The following is a 16,087-nucleotide window of genomic DNA, read 5'->3' on the forward strand; positions in this document are numbered from 1 at the left end:
TAAGGTGTGAAAGGCTAGCCCAGCCAAAACCAGGCTTAATTTCACCTTCCGAAGCCCTGAGTTGGTAGCTGTCTGTCGGGGTACTTTGAGATCCTAGAAGAAAATACAGACGCTGGGAGCGGTCTAGTGTGTGGGACCAAGCACCCCAGGGAGCTAGCCTCCCCTAGCAGTATTTTCTTGTGAGGAGAGGCATGCATCCACCCTAGAGCCAGAAAGGCTGAGGCTGGGAAGGAGAAAGTTGAACAGGTCTGGGGCAGCCTCAGGGCGCCTTTATCTCCTTCTTTCCCTGCCTGTCACCCCTCCATCCAAGCATCCTCCTCCTCCGGCTGCCCTTCTGCTCCTTTTCTGCTCCTCCTCCTCTTCTGCTTCTCTTCTCTTCTTCCTCTTCTCCTCTTCTCTTCCGCCTCCTCTTCCTCCTCTTTCTCCTCTTCTGCTCCTCCTCTTTTCCTCTTCTGCTCTTTCTCCTCTTCCTCTTCCTCCTCCTCTTCTCTTCCTCCTCCTCTTCTCTTCCTCCTCCTCCTCTTCTTCTGCTCTTCCTCCTCCTCCTCCTCCTCTTCCTCTTCCTCCTCCTTCTCCCCCTCTCCTCCTCCTCCTCCTCTTCTCTTCCTCCTCCTCTTCTCTTCCTCCTCCTCTTCCTCTGCTCTTCCTCCTTCCCCTCCTCTTCTCCTCCTCTTCTCTTCCTCTTCCTCCTCCTTTGCTCTTTCTCCTCCTTCTCCCCCTCCTCTTCTCCTCCCCCTCTTCTCCTCCTCCTCTGCTCTTCCTCCTCCTCTGCTCTTCCTCCTCCTCCTCCTCTCTTTCTCTTCGTCCTCCTTTGCTCTTTCTCCTCTTTCTCCCCCTTCTCTTCTCCTCCCCCTTCTGTTCTCCTCCCCCTCCTCTTCTCCTCCTCCTCTGCTCTTCCTCCTCCTCCTCTTCTCCTCCTCCTCCTCCTCTGCTCTTCCTCCTCCTCCCAAGCAAGTTCGGCCGGGGTTCGCTCCCTCCATCCCAAGGCGCGGAGCGCAGCGAGGGCCGGGCCCCCTACGTCCCTACCTCCTTTTGCCTCTTTCCACCGCAGGCCCCAGCCACCCGTGTGACGTCACAGTGAGCCGTGACGCCACAGGCTCCCCGCCGCTGCCCTCAGAGGGGAGGAGCGGCGGGGATTCAAAGACCGCGCTGGAAGCGGAGGGGCAAGCAGCAGCCACCAGCCCATTCCCCGATTCGGGGCAGGCACTGGAGTCAGCATGGGGGTGACAGGTGCGAGAAGGAGGGGCGCCGAGGCAAGGGCAAGGGAAGTGGGTACCGAGGGCTCTAGCCAGGGGGTCAGGACCGCAAAGACGTCCCCCGAGTGCAGGGTTAGAAGCGAAAGGACCATCCCGGAGTTAGAGCTGGGAAGACCCTTAGATAGATGGACACAGGCCATTGAGTCCGGCCTTTCAAACTCTCATTTTTTGTTTTTTACTGTGGCACAGAGAGGTTACTTGATTTACCCATAGTCACACAGATATTAAAGCTTCTGAGGTGACATTTGAACTCAGATCTTCCTGATTTTTAAGTCCAGATCTCTATCCACTATTCCACGCGTCCTTTAGGAAGGGAGCAAAGCAAAGAAAGAGGAAGACCCAGGAAGAAACACCCCAGGCCATCAGCTCTGTCCTCACACACTTGGGACCCTCAGGCGACCCTTTTAGTCTCCATCTGAGCCCAACTCGCTGTCACTGCAGATCTTACCCCTCCTCCAATGATGAAAGGTCAATTAGCGAACCCATCCCAGTCCCCCTCCCCTCCTGGAGCGTCTGCATTGGTCACCAAATGCCCTTTCAAAGCCCCAGTGAAATACACCTCCATCTCCATCACCTATAATTGTCTCTCCTAAACTCTGTGGAGGACTGGGTTATCTAGGAAACCCTGACACAAAACATGCAAACCAGAAGCTATTCCAAAAGGGACCTCTGAGAGGTCAGAGCTGGCTTTAGATAGAGCCGAGAAAGACCTTGGGCAAATCTCTTAAATTCTCTGTGTTCTAGGAAGCTCTCTAATAGTAAAGAAGGTACCAACCAGCATCACTAGAGTTTCCTCAATGGACCGATAAAATCACAAGAGTCCATTGCCTAATCCCGTGATTTCTGTTGTTGTTGTGGGAGGTATGCATGTTTCTTCACGATCTCTACTACTACCATCTCCAGTCTAGCGGGACTATGGTTGGCCCCTTCTTTCTCTTCCTTCCAACCCCACACCCCCCTCAACTGCCTCCACCACCAAAAATCAGGTTCATTTGCATGAAGAAACCACAGAAATCAGAGGGACTAGGAGTCCCTCTTCCCTCCTCACCCAAAGACTAGGATACAGTCACACACTAGAGGCATGTGACATTTCTAAAGATCTGGTGCCCAAGCATCCTGATGCCTGGCCCCTGGTCTCTGATCTCCTATTCTCCTGACTCAGTCCCATTTTGGTCCTAGAGAGTTCCTAGAAACCAGCCTCACTCTTTGTGTGATATTATCTAAAATTATTATTTGTAAAATGCTTAACACAGTGTCTGACACATACATAATAGAGGCTTAATAAATGCTTGTTCACTTTCCTCTCCATAGCCCTTAGCCAACCTGACCATTCAATCAGAGAAGGCAACTTCCATTAACCCAGGATGGCCTTTCAGCCTTGGGGGTAAAATCCAGCCCTGCCTTCCATGGCCTCCTAGCTGATCCCACTGTCTTTTTGGTTTTTTGGTTAGGCAATGGGGTTAAGTGACTTATCATCCATGGCTAGTAAGTGTTATGTGTCTGAGGCTGGATTTGAACTCAGGTCCTCCTGAATCCAGCTCTGGAGCTCTATCCACTTCACCACCTAGCTGCCCCACCACTGTCTTTTGATAACTATGGAGGAGGGAAGAAGTTTTGCAGAATTCACCACCACCACCACCATGGGATGGAGAGTTTCTCGTACAAAAAATTTACAAACCTTAGGGGAAAGAATAATGTATTTGGGTCTCCCCTTGCTCAGGGATCATTCTTTCCCCAAGATTTGATTTTTGCCTTTGAAGATCTCATACATTTATCTTATCCCCTCCCCCACCCATACATACATATATATATGTGTGTGTGTATATATATATATATATATATATATATATGTATATGTATATATATATATACACACACACACACACACACACACACACACACACATCTAGTATAGACTGTTAGACATCTTTCCAGATCAAGTAACTAGAGTTAGGGTTCTGGGATTGGGTAATGTCAGGACAACGAAGGGGAGAAGGATGAACATGGGGCTGGGAAGAAACCTTGGGCTGGGGAAGGAAAACGAGTGGAGGAGAGAGGCCTGGATTGAGATCATTAAAAGGTTGTAAAAACCTTCCAGTGGTTCTGCAGGTGTCATTAGTGTGGAAGAGCCTAGAGAAAGTGAGAGAAAGACAGAGACAGAGAGAGACAGAGACAGAGAGACAGAGACAGAGAGAGACAGAGAGAGAAGATGGGAAATGTTCAGATTCATTTGGGAGAAAAAGACATGCTTACAACAGTGGTTCTTAATTAACTTAGGAACCTTGAACTTTGATAACTATATTTTAATGTGATTGGTTTCTTTGGTTAATCCTATATATTTTATTTGATGCATTTGAAAACATTATCCTGAGGAGTTTCATAGGCATTACCAGACTGCCAAATTCAGAAAAGTATTTTAAGGTTAAAAACTTCTCTAAGCCTGAGAGTGTAATATGAGGCCCTAAAGTGGGCAAAGACTTCTATAAGTTTGAGAGGGAGGGATGTATATATTATACAATACAGTAAAAGGGATAATTGATGGAGTGGATAAACCCCTTAAAGATATCAAGCTGAGAGGCAGACAGAGATGGAGTAACTAGGAATGAGATGGACATGGAAGATGGATTTGATGGAGGGAGAAAGAATAGGAGATAGGATGAAATGGGGTCAATGAGTAGAGATGAGAGGCAGAAAAGGATAGAGAGAGTAATAAAACAGAGACCAAAAATGGGGTGAAGGGTGGGAAATGGGTTTGAGATGAGAGTCGGGAGTGATAGGTTTGAGCCTGATAGAAGGTTAAAAGATAAGGGAGCAGCTGTGCCGCCTTCTTAGAAGCATTCTGCAATGGACTTTTCACATCTTCCCCATTTTTAACTAGGTGGCAATGGATTTCCTTGCTGTAGTAAGAAGTCTGTGGAGGTCGTGGAAACACAGTGAGGCCCAGACCCATACCTAACCTCTATTATTCCTCACTGCTCCACCCCCTACCCACATCACCTGCCATCCCACTGTCCCGCCCTATTTCCCCACACTGCTCCTTCCCCCCTCCTCATTCCACTCCCCCCACACCACTCCAGAAATTTGAACCTGACCACTTGGGGGAGGGGGGAAGAAGAGAAAAAAAGGGCACGCCCCTCCCCAAGCCTTCTCCTCCATCCCTTCGGTGATTATCGGAAGCTTCCCAGGAGACTAGGAACTCAAGGCTAGAAAGCCAAAACCCCATTTTGCTCTTAATAGGAGGATCCTGAAAGGGAAAGGGAATGATGGGGACCAACTCCACAGCCTCCCCTTCTATGATGAGTATAGATGTGCTGAGCACACATCTGCATTCACTTCAGGGGTAACTTGCCAGTACCCCCCTGACTTCTCCTACAAGGAGGACCTCAAGACCAAGTCCTTTGGGAGCTATAACGCTCTAAGCCAGCAAGGGTCAGATTTCAGGAGGGTCGCAGAGGAGGAGTTGGAGGAGGAGGACTTGGAGGAGGACTTGGAGGAGGAGTTGGAGGAGGAGGAATTGGAGGAGGAGTTGGAGGAGGAGGAATTGGAGGAGGAATTGGAGGAGGAGGAGGAGGAGGAGGGGGGTAACAAAGAAGAGAGCCGCACAGCTCCAAACAAGTCTTTGGTGGTGGCAGTGGCGGTGGCAAACTGGGGCACAAAAGCAGGGTGAGCTAAAGAAGTCTCCTCATCCTGCCTTCCGCCCACCCCGAGCACACCTGCTCCCTCCCTTTTAGGCTGTCAGACCTGTCGAGGGGTCCCCAGTGGGAAGTGGGCTTGGCGGGGCAGGGTGGGTTACAAAAGCTGATGAGTCTCATCTCATTGCTACCTTCTCCTTGATGAGTCAGACCCAGAACTTACGGGGTCAATCACTCCCCCTCCCACCCAGGCAGCCAGGGTAGGTTCCTTTCAATGTAGGATGTCAGATCTCTCCCCAGCCTCCTGGCAAGTGGCAGAGGAGGAAGGCCCAAGGGCGCCCGGGAAACTTAACAGGGAAGCCTAGACGCCCTCCCCCACGCACACACACATACACCCCAGTTGCTCCTTGCCCCAGCTCAACGACCTTCCTTTTTATTCTTAATAGTGATGACTTTCACGACCCTGACCCCCAGCCTGAGCCTGTGGAAGATGACATCGAGGTAACAGAGAGTCAATTTGTTGTTATGGTGGGACCCTTTTTTCTGGGGACATGTCTCCTGGGATGGGAGGTAATCAAAGGTAGTGTCCATTTCCAGCTTGAAAGCTCCTCTCTCCTACTGACTGGTGGAATCCGTGGAGAAGGGTTGACATTCTTCCTAGACCACAGACCCTTCCTAGACCCTTTGCCCACTCTGAGATCTTGCTGCCCAGCTCCCAGGGCCTTTCTGCCTGCTGTGTCCCCACATGTGCATCATCCCTACCCTTTGGCCACTTGCCCCAAGGAGGGAACAGGAAATGCACCAGGGCATTAGACCAGGTAGAAGTGGTGGGGGGATTGGTGAGCAGATCTACCCTTGAGGTAGGGGAAGGGGAGGAGGAGGAGGAGGAGGCACTGTTGGCACACGTGTGTGTGTGTGTGTGTGTGTGTGTGTGTGTATGTGTGTGTGTGTGTGTGTGTGTGTGTTGGGGAAGGGAGGGTGGCCCATGGGCTCTTGCCCTCTGCAGTTGTTAGATGACACCCTTGACCTGGAAGCAGAGCAGGATGTAGAGTCGGAGTCGGAGCTGGAGTCCGAACTGGAACCAGAGCCTCAGCTGCTCCCAGAATCGGAGTCAGAGCTAGAAGATGAAGTCCCTGTCCCTGTCCCAGTCAGCGTCTTTGTTCAAACCTCCAATCTGGCATTCAACCTGGCCCCGAGGAACATGCCTCCGGGACCCAGAGTTAATGTCCAGATCCAGACAGCTGTTGGACCAAAGGGGACGTTGGAGTTAAGCATTTCCCATGAGCCCCGGAGCCCGGAGCCCTTACCAGTGAAGGATGGTCTGCACCATACGTTCCGGTCCGTCTTTGTGCAAACCTCCAAGCACCTGTTCCAGATGGACAAGCTGATACAGGCGTCTGACCATCGCCTCAAGCAGCCATTAGGGATAGGGCACCACCCATTGCCAATGCGAGACTGGCCTTTCCAGAGATCTTTAGGAAGAACCTCCAAGGAAAGCCTGCTCTCTGGCAACAAATTATCCAAGATGTTCATGGAGGATGTTAGAGTTCAAACCTCTCACCCAAGCCTGGGCATTGAAGGTTTCCCACCACAGAGCCCCATTCAAGCATTACTACCAGAAAGGTCGCCCTCAGAAATTCAATTGCTATCTTCCCGAAACTTGTCTGCTAAATTCTCGGAGCCACTGGACTTCAGAATGCTAGACTTTCGTCCAGCCTCTGCCAGCCTTCCCCCAGCACTGGTTTCTAGTACTGTGACCTCCTACAATTCCTCTTCCACAGAGCTGATACCTGATTGCAAAGCTCTGATTTCCTGCAAGTCTTCCCTAGGGCTGAGAATGAGTTCCAGGTCACCCATGACCCAAGAATCGACCACAGACCTTTCCATAGCAACTGAGCAGCCAGTCTCACCTTTACCCCTCCTGAAGCCACCAGAAGCAGGGGAGCCTCAGAAGTCCATCAGCCAGGAATTTGCCTCACTGAAGCCAGGCTATGCTCTGAACATGACCAAGGCAGCCTCAGAAAGAGCATCCATGGAAGGGGAAATTAACCCTCTCCAGTCTCCATCTTTAGCTCCACTGTCATCGGGACCTTGGAAAGAGTAAGTAGAATCCTAGTTCCCACCCAACCTTCAAGACCTCATTTGTACATATGTATGTATTTGTGTTCTTTTGGGGAGGAAGAACAGAAGAGGATTTGATGAATTGTCCATTTCCTTTCACATGGGAACATACATAACACTACCCCACCCCCTCCAGAAGGGGAAAAGGGATAGAAGATGGAAGGTCAGGTAGGGGCATGGAAATAGAATGATGCTACATAGAAATCACAGCAGAGGTGGTGGAGGTGAGGGGTGGGGATGGGGTGGGGGTGGGGAACAAGGTGATGGTAGCTAAGGAACCAGGGAGAATGAGGGCAATGAGGCCCAGAGTTCCAGCTGCTCCACATATTATGAGGGGTGGATGAGGAGAGAGGGTAATGATTTCCATGGAGTTCAGACCTCTTCCTAAAAGAGAACCCCCTGGCCCAGATGGATAGATTCCTTCCCCTACCCCACCCCCAGACTCTTGCCTGGCTCTTGCGTGGGCCAGGGTTGACTACAATACACATGGCCTCTAGGGTGAGGAGGGAACCATTGAGTGCATGGAGGGGGGTGCAGAGCCTCTCGACCAGCAAATCCTCTCCCAGTGCTTCGTGGGAATAAACAGACACTGACACAGATGGACAGCCGGCTCCAAAAGCCTTGGAGGTAGGGGGATATTAACTCCCCCATTTCCCTCCCACCAACCCCCCACTGCGTCCAGCTAGGAGAGGCTGCCCTTCTCTCCTGTGGTGGTGGCAAGGGCCTGGGCCTCCCGTGACTCTGTCTCTCTTATGTTGCAGCTCGAGGTCAAGAGCCAGAAGTGGGAACCCACTATTCCTACATATACTTTTTAAGCTGTCACCCTCACATCATATCCTAAAAATGCTTAGTCAAAGATCAATAAAAACCCTCCAGTGGTGGCTCACCCCACCGGCTCCGCTTTTTTGTCCTGACGCTCCTGGATAGAGAGAGCCTTGAGCTCCCATTTGCTCTTTTCCAGTCGCAATGTTCTTTTTTTCTGATCTTTTTTTAGTTTTTGGGGATGTTTTTAGGGAGCCCTTCCCCACTTCCCTTCCCCTACCACGAGCTTCCCCTAGGCCCCACCTGGCTAGTATTGCTTCTATCTCTGCCTGCAGTCACTTCCTCCTGCACAAAACTTACTACTGGCCCCGCTGCCCCAAATGACAAGGGATGAACATGGCAGCACTCTTAGTAGATCGCCCCTAAGTTGAGGGTCTTTAGGTCCAGTGTGTGGCTTTCTCTATGGATGATAGATAAGGAGGCTCCCTCCTGGGCTTCAGTTTCTAAGTCTGTAAAAGAAATCAGTGGGCAGGGGGCAGCTAGGTGGCTCAGTCAATAGAGCTCTGGCCTTGGAGTCAGGAGGACCTGAGTTCACTTAACACTTATTAGCTGTGTAACCCTGGGCAAGTCACTTAACCCCAATTGCCTCACAAAAAAAAAAAAAAGAAAGAAATCAGTGGGCAGAATAGAGGCAATCCCCTCCGTCGGCCTGGAATGTGAAACCTGCTAGGATATTTGAATAGCAGGGATGTCTCCTTAGGTGGGGACTAGTGATGACCAAAATTTTCTGGGAGTGGCTCTTCCCACTACTTCTCAAGGGCTTATGTAGGTTATTGATTTATGAATTTGGGGAAAGAGTACTGGATTTAGAGTCAAAGGATCAACACTGGAATTCCTGGTATGACCTTGAACCAACCTCTGCGCGTCAGGCATCAGGCAAACAAGGGAGTCAGACTCAGTGCTCTAAAGCTATGATCTTATGATTTATACTTTGGCTATTTTGAGAAGAGGATTTAAAGTGAACATGCCACTTCAGCTGAAAAGTCCTGAGCTGCTTGTGATGGAGGGGAAGGTCATCCCTACCCCCTGAGGCTGGTGCCCTAGGGGAGGTTCCTTTTGGGGCAGGGTAGAGTTCTAGATTGGGGTAGGCTAGCTTCTTTAGGGTCTCAGAGACTTTGGCTTTAGGATTAAAAATCCTCAGAAACTGCCAAAATACCCATCTGGACTCAACTTCCTTGGAAACAGGGTCCATGGGACTGAGGGAGACATCAGTGCTTAGATCCTAGGGCTGAGCAGATCTTGCTGCAGCCCCAAAGCTGGAGGAAAGATAAGGGGGAAAGGAAGGAAGGGGGAAAGGAATGAAAGGAGAAGGAAAGAAGAGAGAGGGAACCAAGAAAAAAAAAGATTTCTGGGAGCCGGTGTATGGCACAGGAAGGCAGGGAGAGGTAGCAGAGAGAGAGGAGTAGGGTAGAGAGACCTGGAAGAAGGGGACAAGAAGTCGAAAGAAGGAAAATGAGCCAGCAAGGGGGAAGAGGAAGAAATTCAGAGGTGAGTGATTGGGAGGGTTCAGAGGCTGGACATGAGCAGAGAAGAGCAGGGGAGTGGCTCCTTCCCCCTGGCCCAGACTCATCTCTCTGGGTTGTTTTTTGGTGGCAGAGAGGGCCAGGATCATGATAGATTGGGGTGGGGGTGGAGAGGCCCTGCATCTTGGTATGATGTAAAGAGCCCTGGTTTTAAGGAGCCACTGATTAACTATGTGACCTTGAACAAGTAACATTATTATTTTCACTCATTTCTAACTGAAATTTGGCATTCCCCTTCAATGATATGAAAGCATTATTCTGAGAAAGTATATCCCTAGGCTTCATCAGATAGCCAAAGACGGTCCATGACACCAAAAAAGGTTAAGAACCCCTGGCCTAGATGGTCTCCAAGGTCTTTGCTAATTCTGGGGTCCTTATGAATCCATGTTGCAGGTGGTCACCAGCAGAGGACCAGGAGATCCACAGTGATACAGAAATGGTACAGGTGAGGTTTCGTTCCTCCCACCACCTCCCTTTCTCCTCTGAAGATAATGATGGAGCGCTTCTGTTCTCCAAACTTCTCAAGACTTCAGGCAGAGTACACCTTCCCATACAACCTTCCTAACGTGGGTCCCCCCAAGAGGGCACACTACACAGATGGGAAAAGTGGACCAAAAGAGAGATGGGACTTCCACTGGCTCAGCCGCCATGACTCAACAGTCATGGCTACACTTTGGGGAAAGGGGTATTAGGGTCATTCGGCACCTTCCCCATAAGCCCCCTAAGGACACAACAGCCATTGCTCTTTGAGACTCAAAAGACTTTTCCTTAGGATTAGAAACAAAATTGAGTGGAATTGTGTGGGGAGGTATGTGGGAAGGAGGAGGTTTTATAAGATTTACAGCCAAAATGGTCATCTGATCCACCCCCAGACCTGTTTGAGAAATGAGGACAGAGGCTCAGAGTTGATGAGTTAACCAGCCTCAAAACCCCATGCCAGAGACAGAATTTGGAATCTTCTAACTCATCACCCAGGGAAGAGCAGAGTCAGGCACCCTTGTGCTAGGGACCACTTTTGTTTAAGGGTTTAGGTTTGAGGCCAAGGACAAGAAGGGTTCCTGTGGACTATTGGTTAGTACATTGTTGTCCCAGATGGCCCCAGGGTCTTTGGAGGCTGAGGTGGGGAAAGACCCAACAGATCTAACCCCAAAGGTGAAGAAAGAACTTTTGGCCTAACAGGTTCAGGGAAGGCCTGATGAAGGAGCCAAGCCTCAGAGGTGAGGGCTGGGGATTTGATGTATGGGGGTGGGGGTGGGGGGAAGGGAGAGTAGGCTTCAGAAAGATGGGGAGGGACTTTGTTTCCCTAGATTCCTGTCCCTAGAGTGGGACAACTAGCAGTAGTTGGGGGCTGACTGATGGTGAACCCCAGGACAAAAAATCTATTTGGAGGTGTGGTAGGGGATAGGAGGGGAAAATGGAAAAGCATTCACTTATAGTAAGGCTATACTTGGGTATCAGGATTGACAGCCCTCTTGCCAATAGGAGACGGGACCTCTCTAGCCTCTTTGCACCAGTGGACATCCCTGCCGAGTATGAGCATCCCCTGACCTCTAGGCAGGTGGCAGGTGAGGGGAGAGGCTTCCATTTGGAACACAGGTGGGAAGGAAGGCTTAAGCCAATCTAGGCCCTGGGATGGAGAAGACAGCTAGATGTCCCCAGCTGGGGTGGAAAGTAATAGAACCACCTATAAAGAATTATGCATAAGCCACATTTTGGTAATTCTAAGGCATTAGGTGAGGTCATTTTTTAAAAAAAGTAATTATGCAGCAAACCTTTTTGTCAATGGAAGAATGGCTCTCCTTTTGTATAAATCTAGGTGTTCATTCATTGGGTTTATTTAAAATGGGACCTAACTTGCTGACCCTTCCCATGCCCTGCTCCAACCCTCTCTCCCCTTTGCCCTTCCCCTTACAATTTTTAAGTTTTTAAGGCACAAACTCCCCCCCACTATCCCCATCCCACCCCCAACAGCCTTCCAGGATGTCTTCCAACTGTTTAAACCGGGCTCCCAGGGCAAGCTGGACATGCGGAGCATGAAGGGGGCACTACGGACTGTTGGCATCCAGCTGAGCCCCCAGGAAGTGTGTGAGGCCCTGCGGCGGGCCGACCTGGATGGTACCTCTGCCCACAGGGCTCTGCACAAAACCAGCTCCCACAGCCCAGTCTCTCATTATACCCTCACCTTACTTTTTCTTCTCTTCCCCTCGCCTACTAAATTAATCCTTCCCTGCTTTCAGGTGTTCCTCCGGAAAGCTTTTCCTAATTATCCCTGTTCTCCTCCCCTACGGTCATCCTGTCTTTCCTCTATTACCCCCACAAACTTGTAGGCCACAGAAGGGGGTAGTAATAGGTGCTTACATGTTTGTTGATTGATTTCACTCAATGAACTATGGCATGGGAAATGTTACATTTTACTGTTGCTTTATGGCTGGAGGCTGTTGTTTGGTCCCTGGGTGGGGACCCTGAGTGGGGACCCTGAGCGGGGACCCTGAGCCTCCCTTCTGAGGATGGATGAACCCCCTCCCTCCTTTCCCCTCCCCAGGGGCAAAAGGCATTTCTGTTTTAGTGTGATTCTCTCAGAACCTAGCACAAACCCATACCCTGATGTACCAGCTCTCTCCCTGCTCTCAAACACTCCTGAGCAAACACAGGTACAAGATTTCTCTTCTTCCAAGGTGATGGAGCTGTTGACTTTGAGGACTTCCTTGGGATCCTGACAGACAATCACCGCTTTGCCCAATGCATGGGTGAGGAGGCATTTTTTTTTTATGGATAGTGGGGTCCGGGAGAGGAAAAACTAAAGCTTGCCACACTCCCAAATCCTTAAAAAAAAAAAAACCTCACTAGTCACTAAAAATATTGTCCTGTATTTCTCCTGTCTGTCACAGCCCGACTCCTAGAAAGAGCTGCCTACAGCTCCATACCTCCACTTTCTCTTCTCACTTCTGGTCATCTGGCCTCTGAGCTCACTCAGCTAAAACAGCTCTCTCTCCAAGAGGACTCTAGGGATCCTCTTAATTGCCAAATCTGATGGATTTTTCTCAGTCTTCAGTTTCTCCAGCATTTTGACCCTGTTGACCACCCTCTCTGCCTGAATCCCCTTTCTCCTTTGGATTTTTTGTGACTGATCTCTTTGGGTTCTCTTTCCACCTGTGACAACTCAGTCTCCTTCACTGGATCTTCTGTATCCTCCCCAGAAATCCAGGGTGTTCCTTGGGGCTCTGTCCTGGACCATCCTTTCTCTGCCGCTTGTTTCTCTCCCTACGCCTTTCCCTCCTCTCTCTGTCTCTGTTCCTGTCTCTATCTCTCTCTGTTTCCTCTCCCATTGGGTTTAATTATGACTTTCAAATCTATATATTCACCCCTAGTCGTTCTCTGCAGCTCCAGTTCCATATTTCCAACTGCCTATGGGTCGCACAGACATCTCAAACTCAGCATGTTCAAAACTCCCCATCCCTTCCCCACACCCCTACTTTTGTTGAGAGCACCACCCCCCATGTTTAGACACCTGGTTTGCCACTTCACAGTCATCCTAGACTCCTCTGGTTGGCACATCCATCAGTAGAGCATCTCTCAAATCCATCCCCTTTCTCTCACCACTCACCTGGTCATCACTGTGTAGTTCATGCCTTTATCAACTCTTGCCTAAAAGATTCAAACATAATTTCTCTCCCTGCCTCAAGTCTCCCCCCTTGCCGATCCATCCTCCATAAAACTGCCCAAGTGATGCTCTTAAGACACCCATTTGATCATGTCACTTCCCTGCTCAAAAAGCTGTGAGTTTCCTGTTACCTCTGGATTCAAATAGAAATACCTGTTACAGCCTTTCAAACTTTCAGACTGTGATTCAGCTGAAGAAGCCTTCTTGCTGCTGTTCATACAACATTCTATCTCTTACCTTTTCACATGCTCTCTTTCCTGCCAGCACAACTCTTCCATGCTTAAAATACAGTCCTTCATCTCCATCTCTTAGAATAAACTTATTTCCATCATAACTCAACTCCTTCCTGATGCCCATCCCAACCCAACCTGGTAGTGCCTTCCCACGCCAAAATTACCTTGTTACACAACTGCACTAAGACTTTTGGGACATCCTGTATTTTGTACCTGCTCACATGTATATGTCTCCTAAACAGATTATAAGCCCTTTGAGTGCAGGGATCATTTCATTTTTATCTTTGTATCTTAGCAGTGTCTGGCATGTAACAGGCACTTAATAAATGCATGTTGATTGATTTAATACACCTAAAGGTCGGATGAGAAACAGTCGTATCAATGATCCCCATGGTCTGGAAACGCTTTTCTTCGAGATGATGTCTAAGTTTGTGGGTCAGGGGGCACTGTCCCCCAAATCAGTGGCGGAGGTGGTGAGGTGTGCGGGGCCCAGGCACCTCCTCCCCTCCCCAAGCACAAGGCCCTTTTTCTGTCTGGAGCACCCCTCCCCATATTCTCCAAAGTTGTTAAAGATTTCCTAGCTATTCCTACCCTACTCTGACTATTCAAAACCCCCAGTAGGGGAAGGGAGGGCACCTAGGGCATAGTGCCAACAACCATGGCCTCTGGGGATGGTGGTGGTGCCATTTTTTATCCACTACCCCAGATCCCCTAAGGAATCTAGAGCCCGGGATGGGGTGGGGACCATTGCCTGGTGGCCTGCTCCTGCTTGCCCTCCCCACCCCATATCCCACCTCCCCCAGTTACTACACAGACAAGCAGAGAGTGTTGCGAATGAGCGCTTGGTGGAAGGGCCTGAATCACAAACACAACCGAAGCTACCGATCCCGATCACACACGGGCCTCAGCTTCTTCTGCCAGGCCACACGCCTGGCCGGCCTGAACAACCGGCAACTTGCCCGATCCCTGCATAACCTCCGGGACTTGAGTATGGATCTTCCACAGTGAACAGGGGAGCAGTCGGCATGGGAGGGGAACGGCTGAAGGGGGTTCCGGGTGAAGGGGGAAGCCCGCTTTTGAGGGAGAGAAGCACTAAAACAAGTCTTCTTCCTGTTGGCCAGATGTCCAAGGCCCCTACTCCCAGGTCCCCAACCTGCCCTCTCGGGCACAGTCGACAGAAAGGAGGAATCGAAGCAGAGGTCCCCGACTCTCCACCCTGGCCAGGCCCTGCAACAAACCCAAGCCGCCTCAGCGAGAGGCACCTCGGCCACGGGCTCCAGGTAAAAGTAATTGGAGAGGGGAGGGGGCTGGCTGGCTTGTGCCCAGCGTCCATCCCACCTCCCCTGATACCAATCCTGCTCCTTTCTTTACAGAGCCCACAGGTCAGCGACCACAGTCAGAAGACGGGACTGCAGAGCTGGGACCAGCTCCGTCCCCACCCACCCTGGTCCAGAGCCAACTCCCTTCCCCACCCCCTCCTACCCCACAGAGTCATTCTTTACCAAATGATTACCAATAAAACATTTCCTTAGAGAAATTAGTGGCCTGAATTGCATCCTCACCAGAGTGGGGAGAAGGGGGGAGATGGAGACTGGCACAAAGAACACAGTTATCTTCCAAATTCATTTATTCAGTTTGAAGTATAAAAATAAGGTCCCTGGGGTTTCTCCCTCTCCCCTCCCCCCATCCTCATTTCCTACCCCACCCTCCCTACCCCAGGCCAAGGGCAAAAAGTGGGGAGGCATTTCATAATTTATAGATGCCGGCCCCCACCCTTCTGGGATCGGAGCATGGCTTACTTGATGAAAGGTAAAAGGGAGGCAGCACCTGATATCTTGGGGGATGGTGGTGGAACATTTCCTCATTGTGATGCTAAGATCTGGACTGCTGCCCCTCTGTGGTAAGAAGAAGAAGTGCATCTATAGAAGGCTGTCCCCAGGAGGCAACCTGGGGGGATCCTGGCAAGCTGGAAAATGAGCATGATTTCCAGCCCTTTCCTCATGATTGTCATTTGCTCTCCTAAGCAACGGGAAAGAGGGCTCCCCGTGAACGAGCTGACATGTCCCTGCTCGTACAGGTGACTCTGACCTAGGGTGGCCCCATTTCCAGGAGTCCATGGAAACTGGAGAAGAGGAAGGGAGGGGTTCCAGCAGCCCAGGGGCTACAGTGCAAGGTCAGGGGTCATCTGCAGGGAGGTGCCAGGGGACTTTCGGCGGGCACTCCGACGACCTGTATCTGACCTTCGGTATGGCTGACTCCGAAGATCTGTTGAGAGAGGTACACAGACACCTTTAGTTCTGGACTTTGGCTATAGGCTAGTTTTCTCTCTCTCTTCCCTACTCCATCCCACCCAGTCTCGTGGCTCCTTCACTACCACCAAGACCGAAGTCATCCATGAGATGTCACGACCCCCAGGGAGCCCTCCTTCCCATTCTCCCTCATTGCTGGGAAGTTTGCAAACTTAGCCCAGAGTCCAGACATCTTGCTGCTTAGCTCTGTAGCCAAGGAGGTGGAGCTCAGGTTCAGACACAAGATCAGAATTCTGCAGACCCTAATTCATCCCAACCCCAAGCATGCCTGTGGGGTGAAGGACCAGGGGTCCTGTTTACCTAGTCCGAGACCTGAGCTGTGACATCTGCTACCCTCCTCCCCAAAACCAAGGGGACAGCTGGGCCACGGCAGAAGCCACATTGTTTAGGGGTGGGGTCAGCTTCCCCCGGCTCCCCCAACCATCAGGTACCTTGGGTTAGGGTGGGGGTAGGATTCTAGAGGGGGCTCTCGTCACTGAGGCCAGCCTCCAGAAACAGTCGGGATGTCCGCTTGCCCGTGCGGGCAGTGA

The 16,087-nt window shown here is 50.6% G+C and overlaps 3 protein-coding genes across 4 annotated transcripts in view; 2 read left to right on the forward strand and 1 right to left on the reverse strand.

Moving 5' to 3' along the window:
- The first annotated feature begins 1,108 nt into the window (after positions 1 to 1,108).
- Positions 1,109 to 13,842, forward strand: SPATA32 (spermatogenesis associated 32). Of its 2 annotated transcripts, XM_078155954.1 has the most exons (11): positions 1,109 to 1,230; positions 4,135 to 4,189; positions 4,494 to 4,919; positions 5,335 to 5,389; positions 5,895 to 6,988; positions 9,748 to 9,799; positions 10,534 to 10,571; positions 10,837 to 10,919; positions 11,326 to 11,469; positions 12,030 to 12,101; positions 13,606 to 13,842. In XM_078155954.1, the coding sequence occupies exons 1-11, from the start codon at positions 1,218 to 1,220 to the stop codon at positions 13,827 to 13,829; spliced, it is 2,256 nt and encodes a 751-aa protein (XP_078012080.1). In that variant the 5' UTR covers positions 1,109 to 1,217; the 3' UTR covers positions 13,830 to 13,842. The 2 variants fall into 2 exon arrangements, with proteins under 2 accessions (XP_078012080.1, XP_078012081.1); XM_078155955.1 differs by lacking the exons at positions 9,748 to 9,799; positions 10,534 to 10,571; positions 10,837 to 10,919; ... (1 more) ...; positions 12,030 to 12,101; positions 13,606 to 13,842 and adding an exon at positions 7,771 to 8,054.
- A 137-nt stretch (positions 13,843 to 13,979) lies between these two features.
- On the forward strand, positions 13,980 to 14,767 carry LOC144457688 (uncharacterized). The gene is made up of 3 exons (XM_078155752.1): positions 13,980 to 14,236; positions 14,370 to 14,528; positions 14,622 to 14,767. Exons 1-3 carry the CDS (start codon positions 13,981 to 13,983, stop codon positions 14,765 to 14,767), a joined length of 561 nt encoding a protein of 186 aa, XP_078011878.1. The 5' UTR covers position 13,980.
- Positions 14,768 to 14,857: 90 nt separating this feature from the next.
- The window catches only part of FMNL1 (formin like 1), a 55,821-nt gene continuing 54,591 nt past the window's right edge, over positions 14,858 to 16,087 (reverse strand). Inside the window, 1 exon segment of the mRNA XM_020997339.2 lies at positions 14,858 to 15,513. Within this exon segment, the coding sequence (XP_020852998.1) occupies positions 15,410 to 15,513 (104 nt within the window). The 3' untranslated portion in view covers positions 14,858 to 15,409.

Source organism: Phascolarctos cinereus, unplaced genomic scaffold, assembly GCF_003287225.1.
Source record: "Phascolarctos cinereus isolate Bilbo 61053 unplaced genomic scaffold, phaCin_HiC Scaffold_5;HRSCAF=322, whole genome shotgun sequence".
Taxonomy (NCBI): domain Eukaryota; kingdom Metazoa; phylum Chordata; class Mammalia; order Diprotodontia; family Phascolarctidae; genus Phascolarctos; species Phascolarctos cinereus.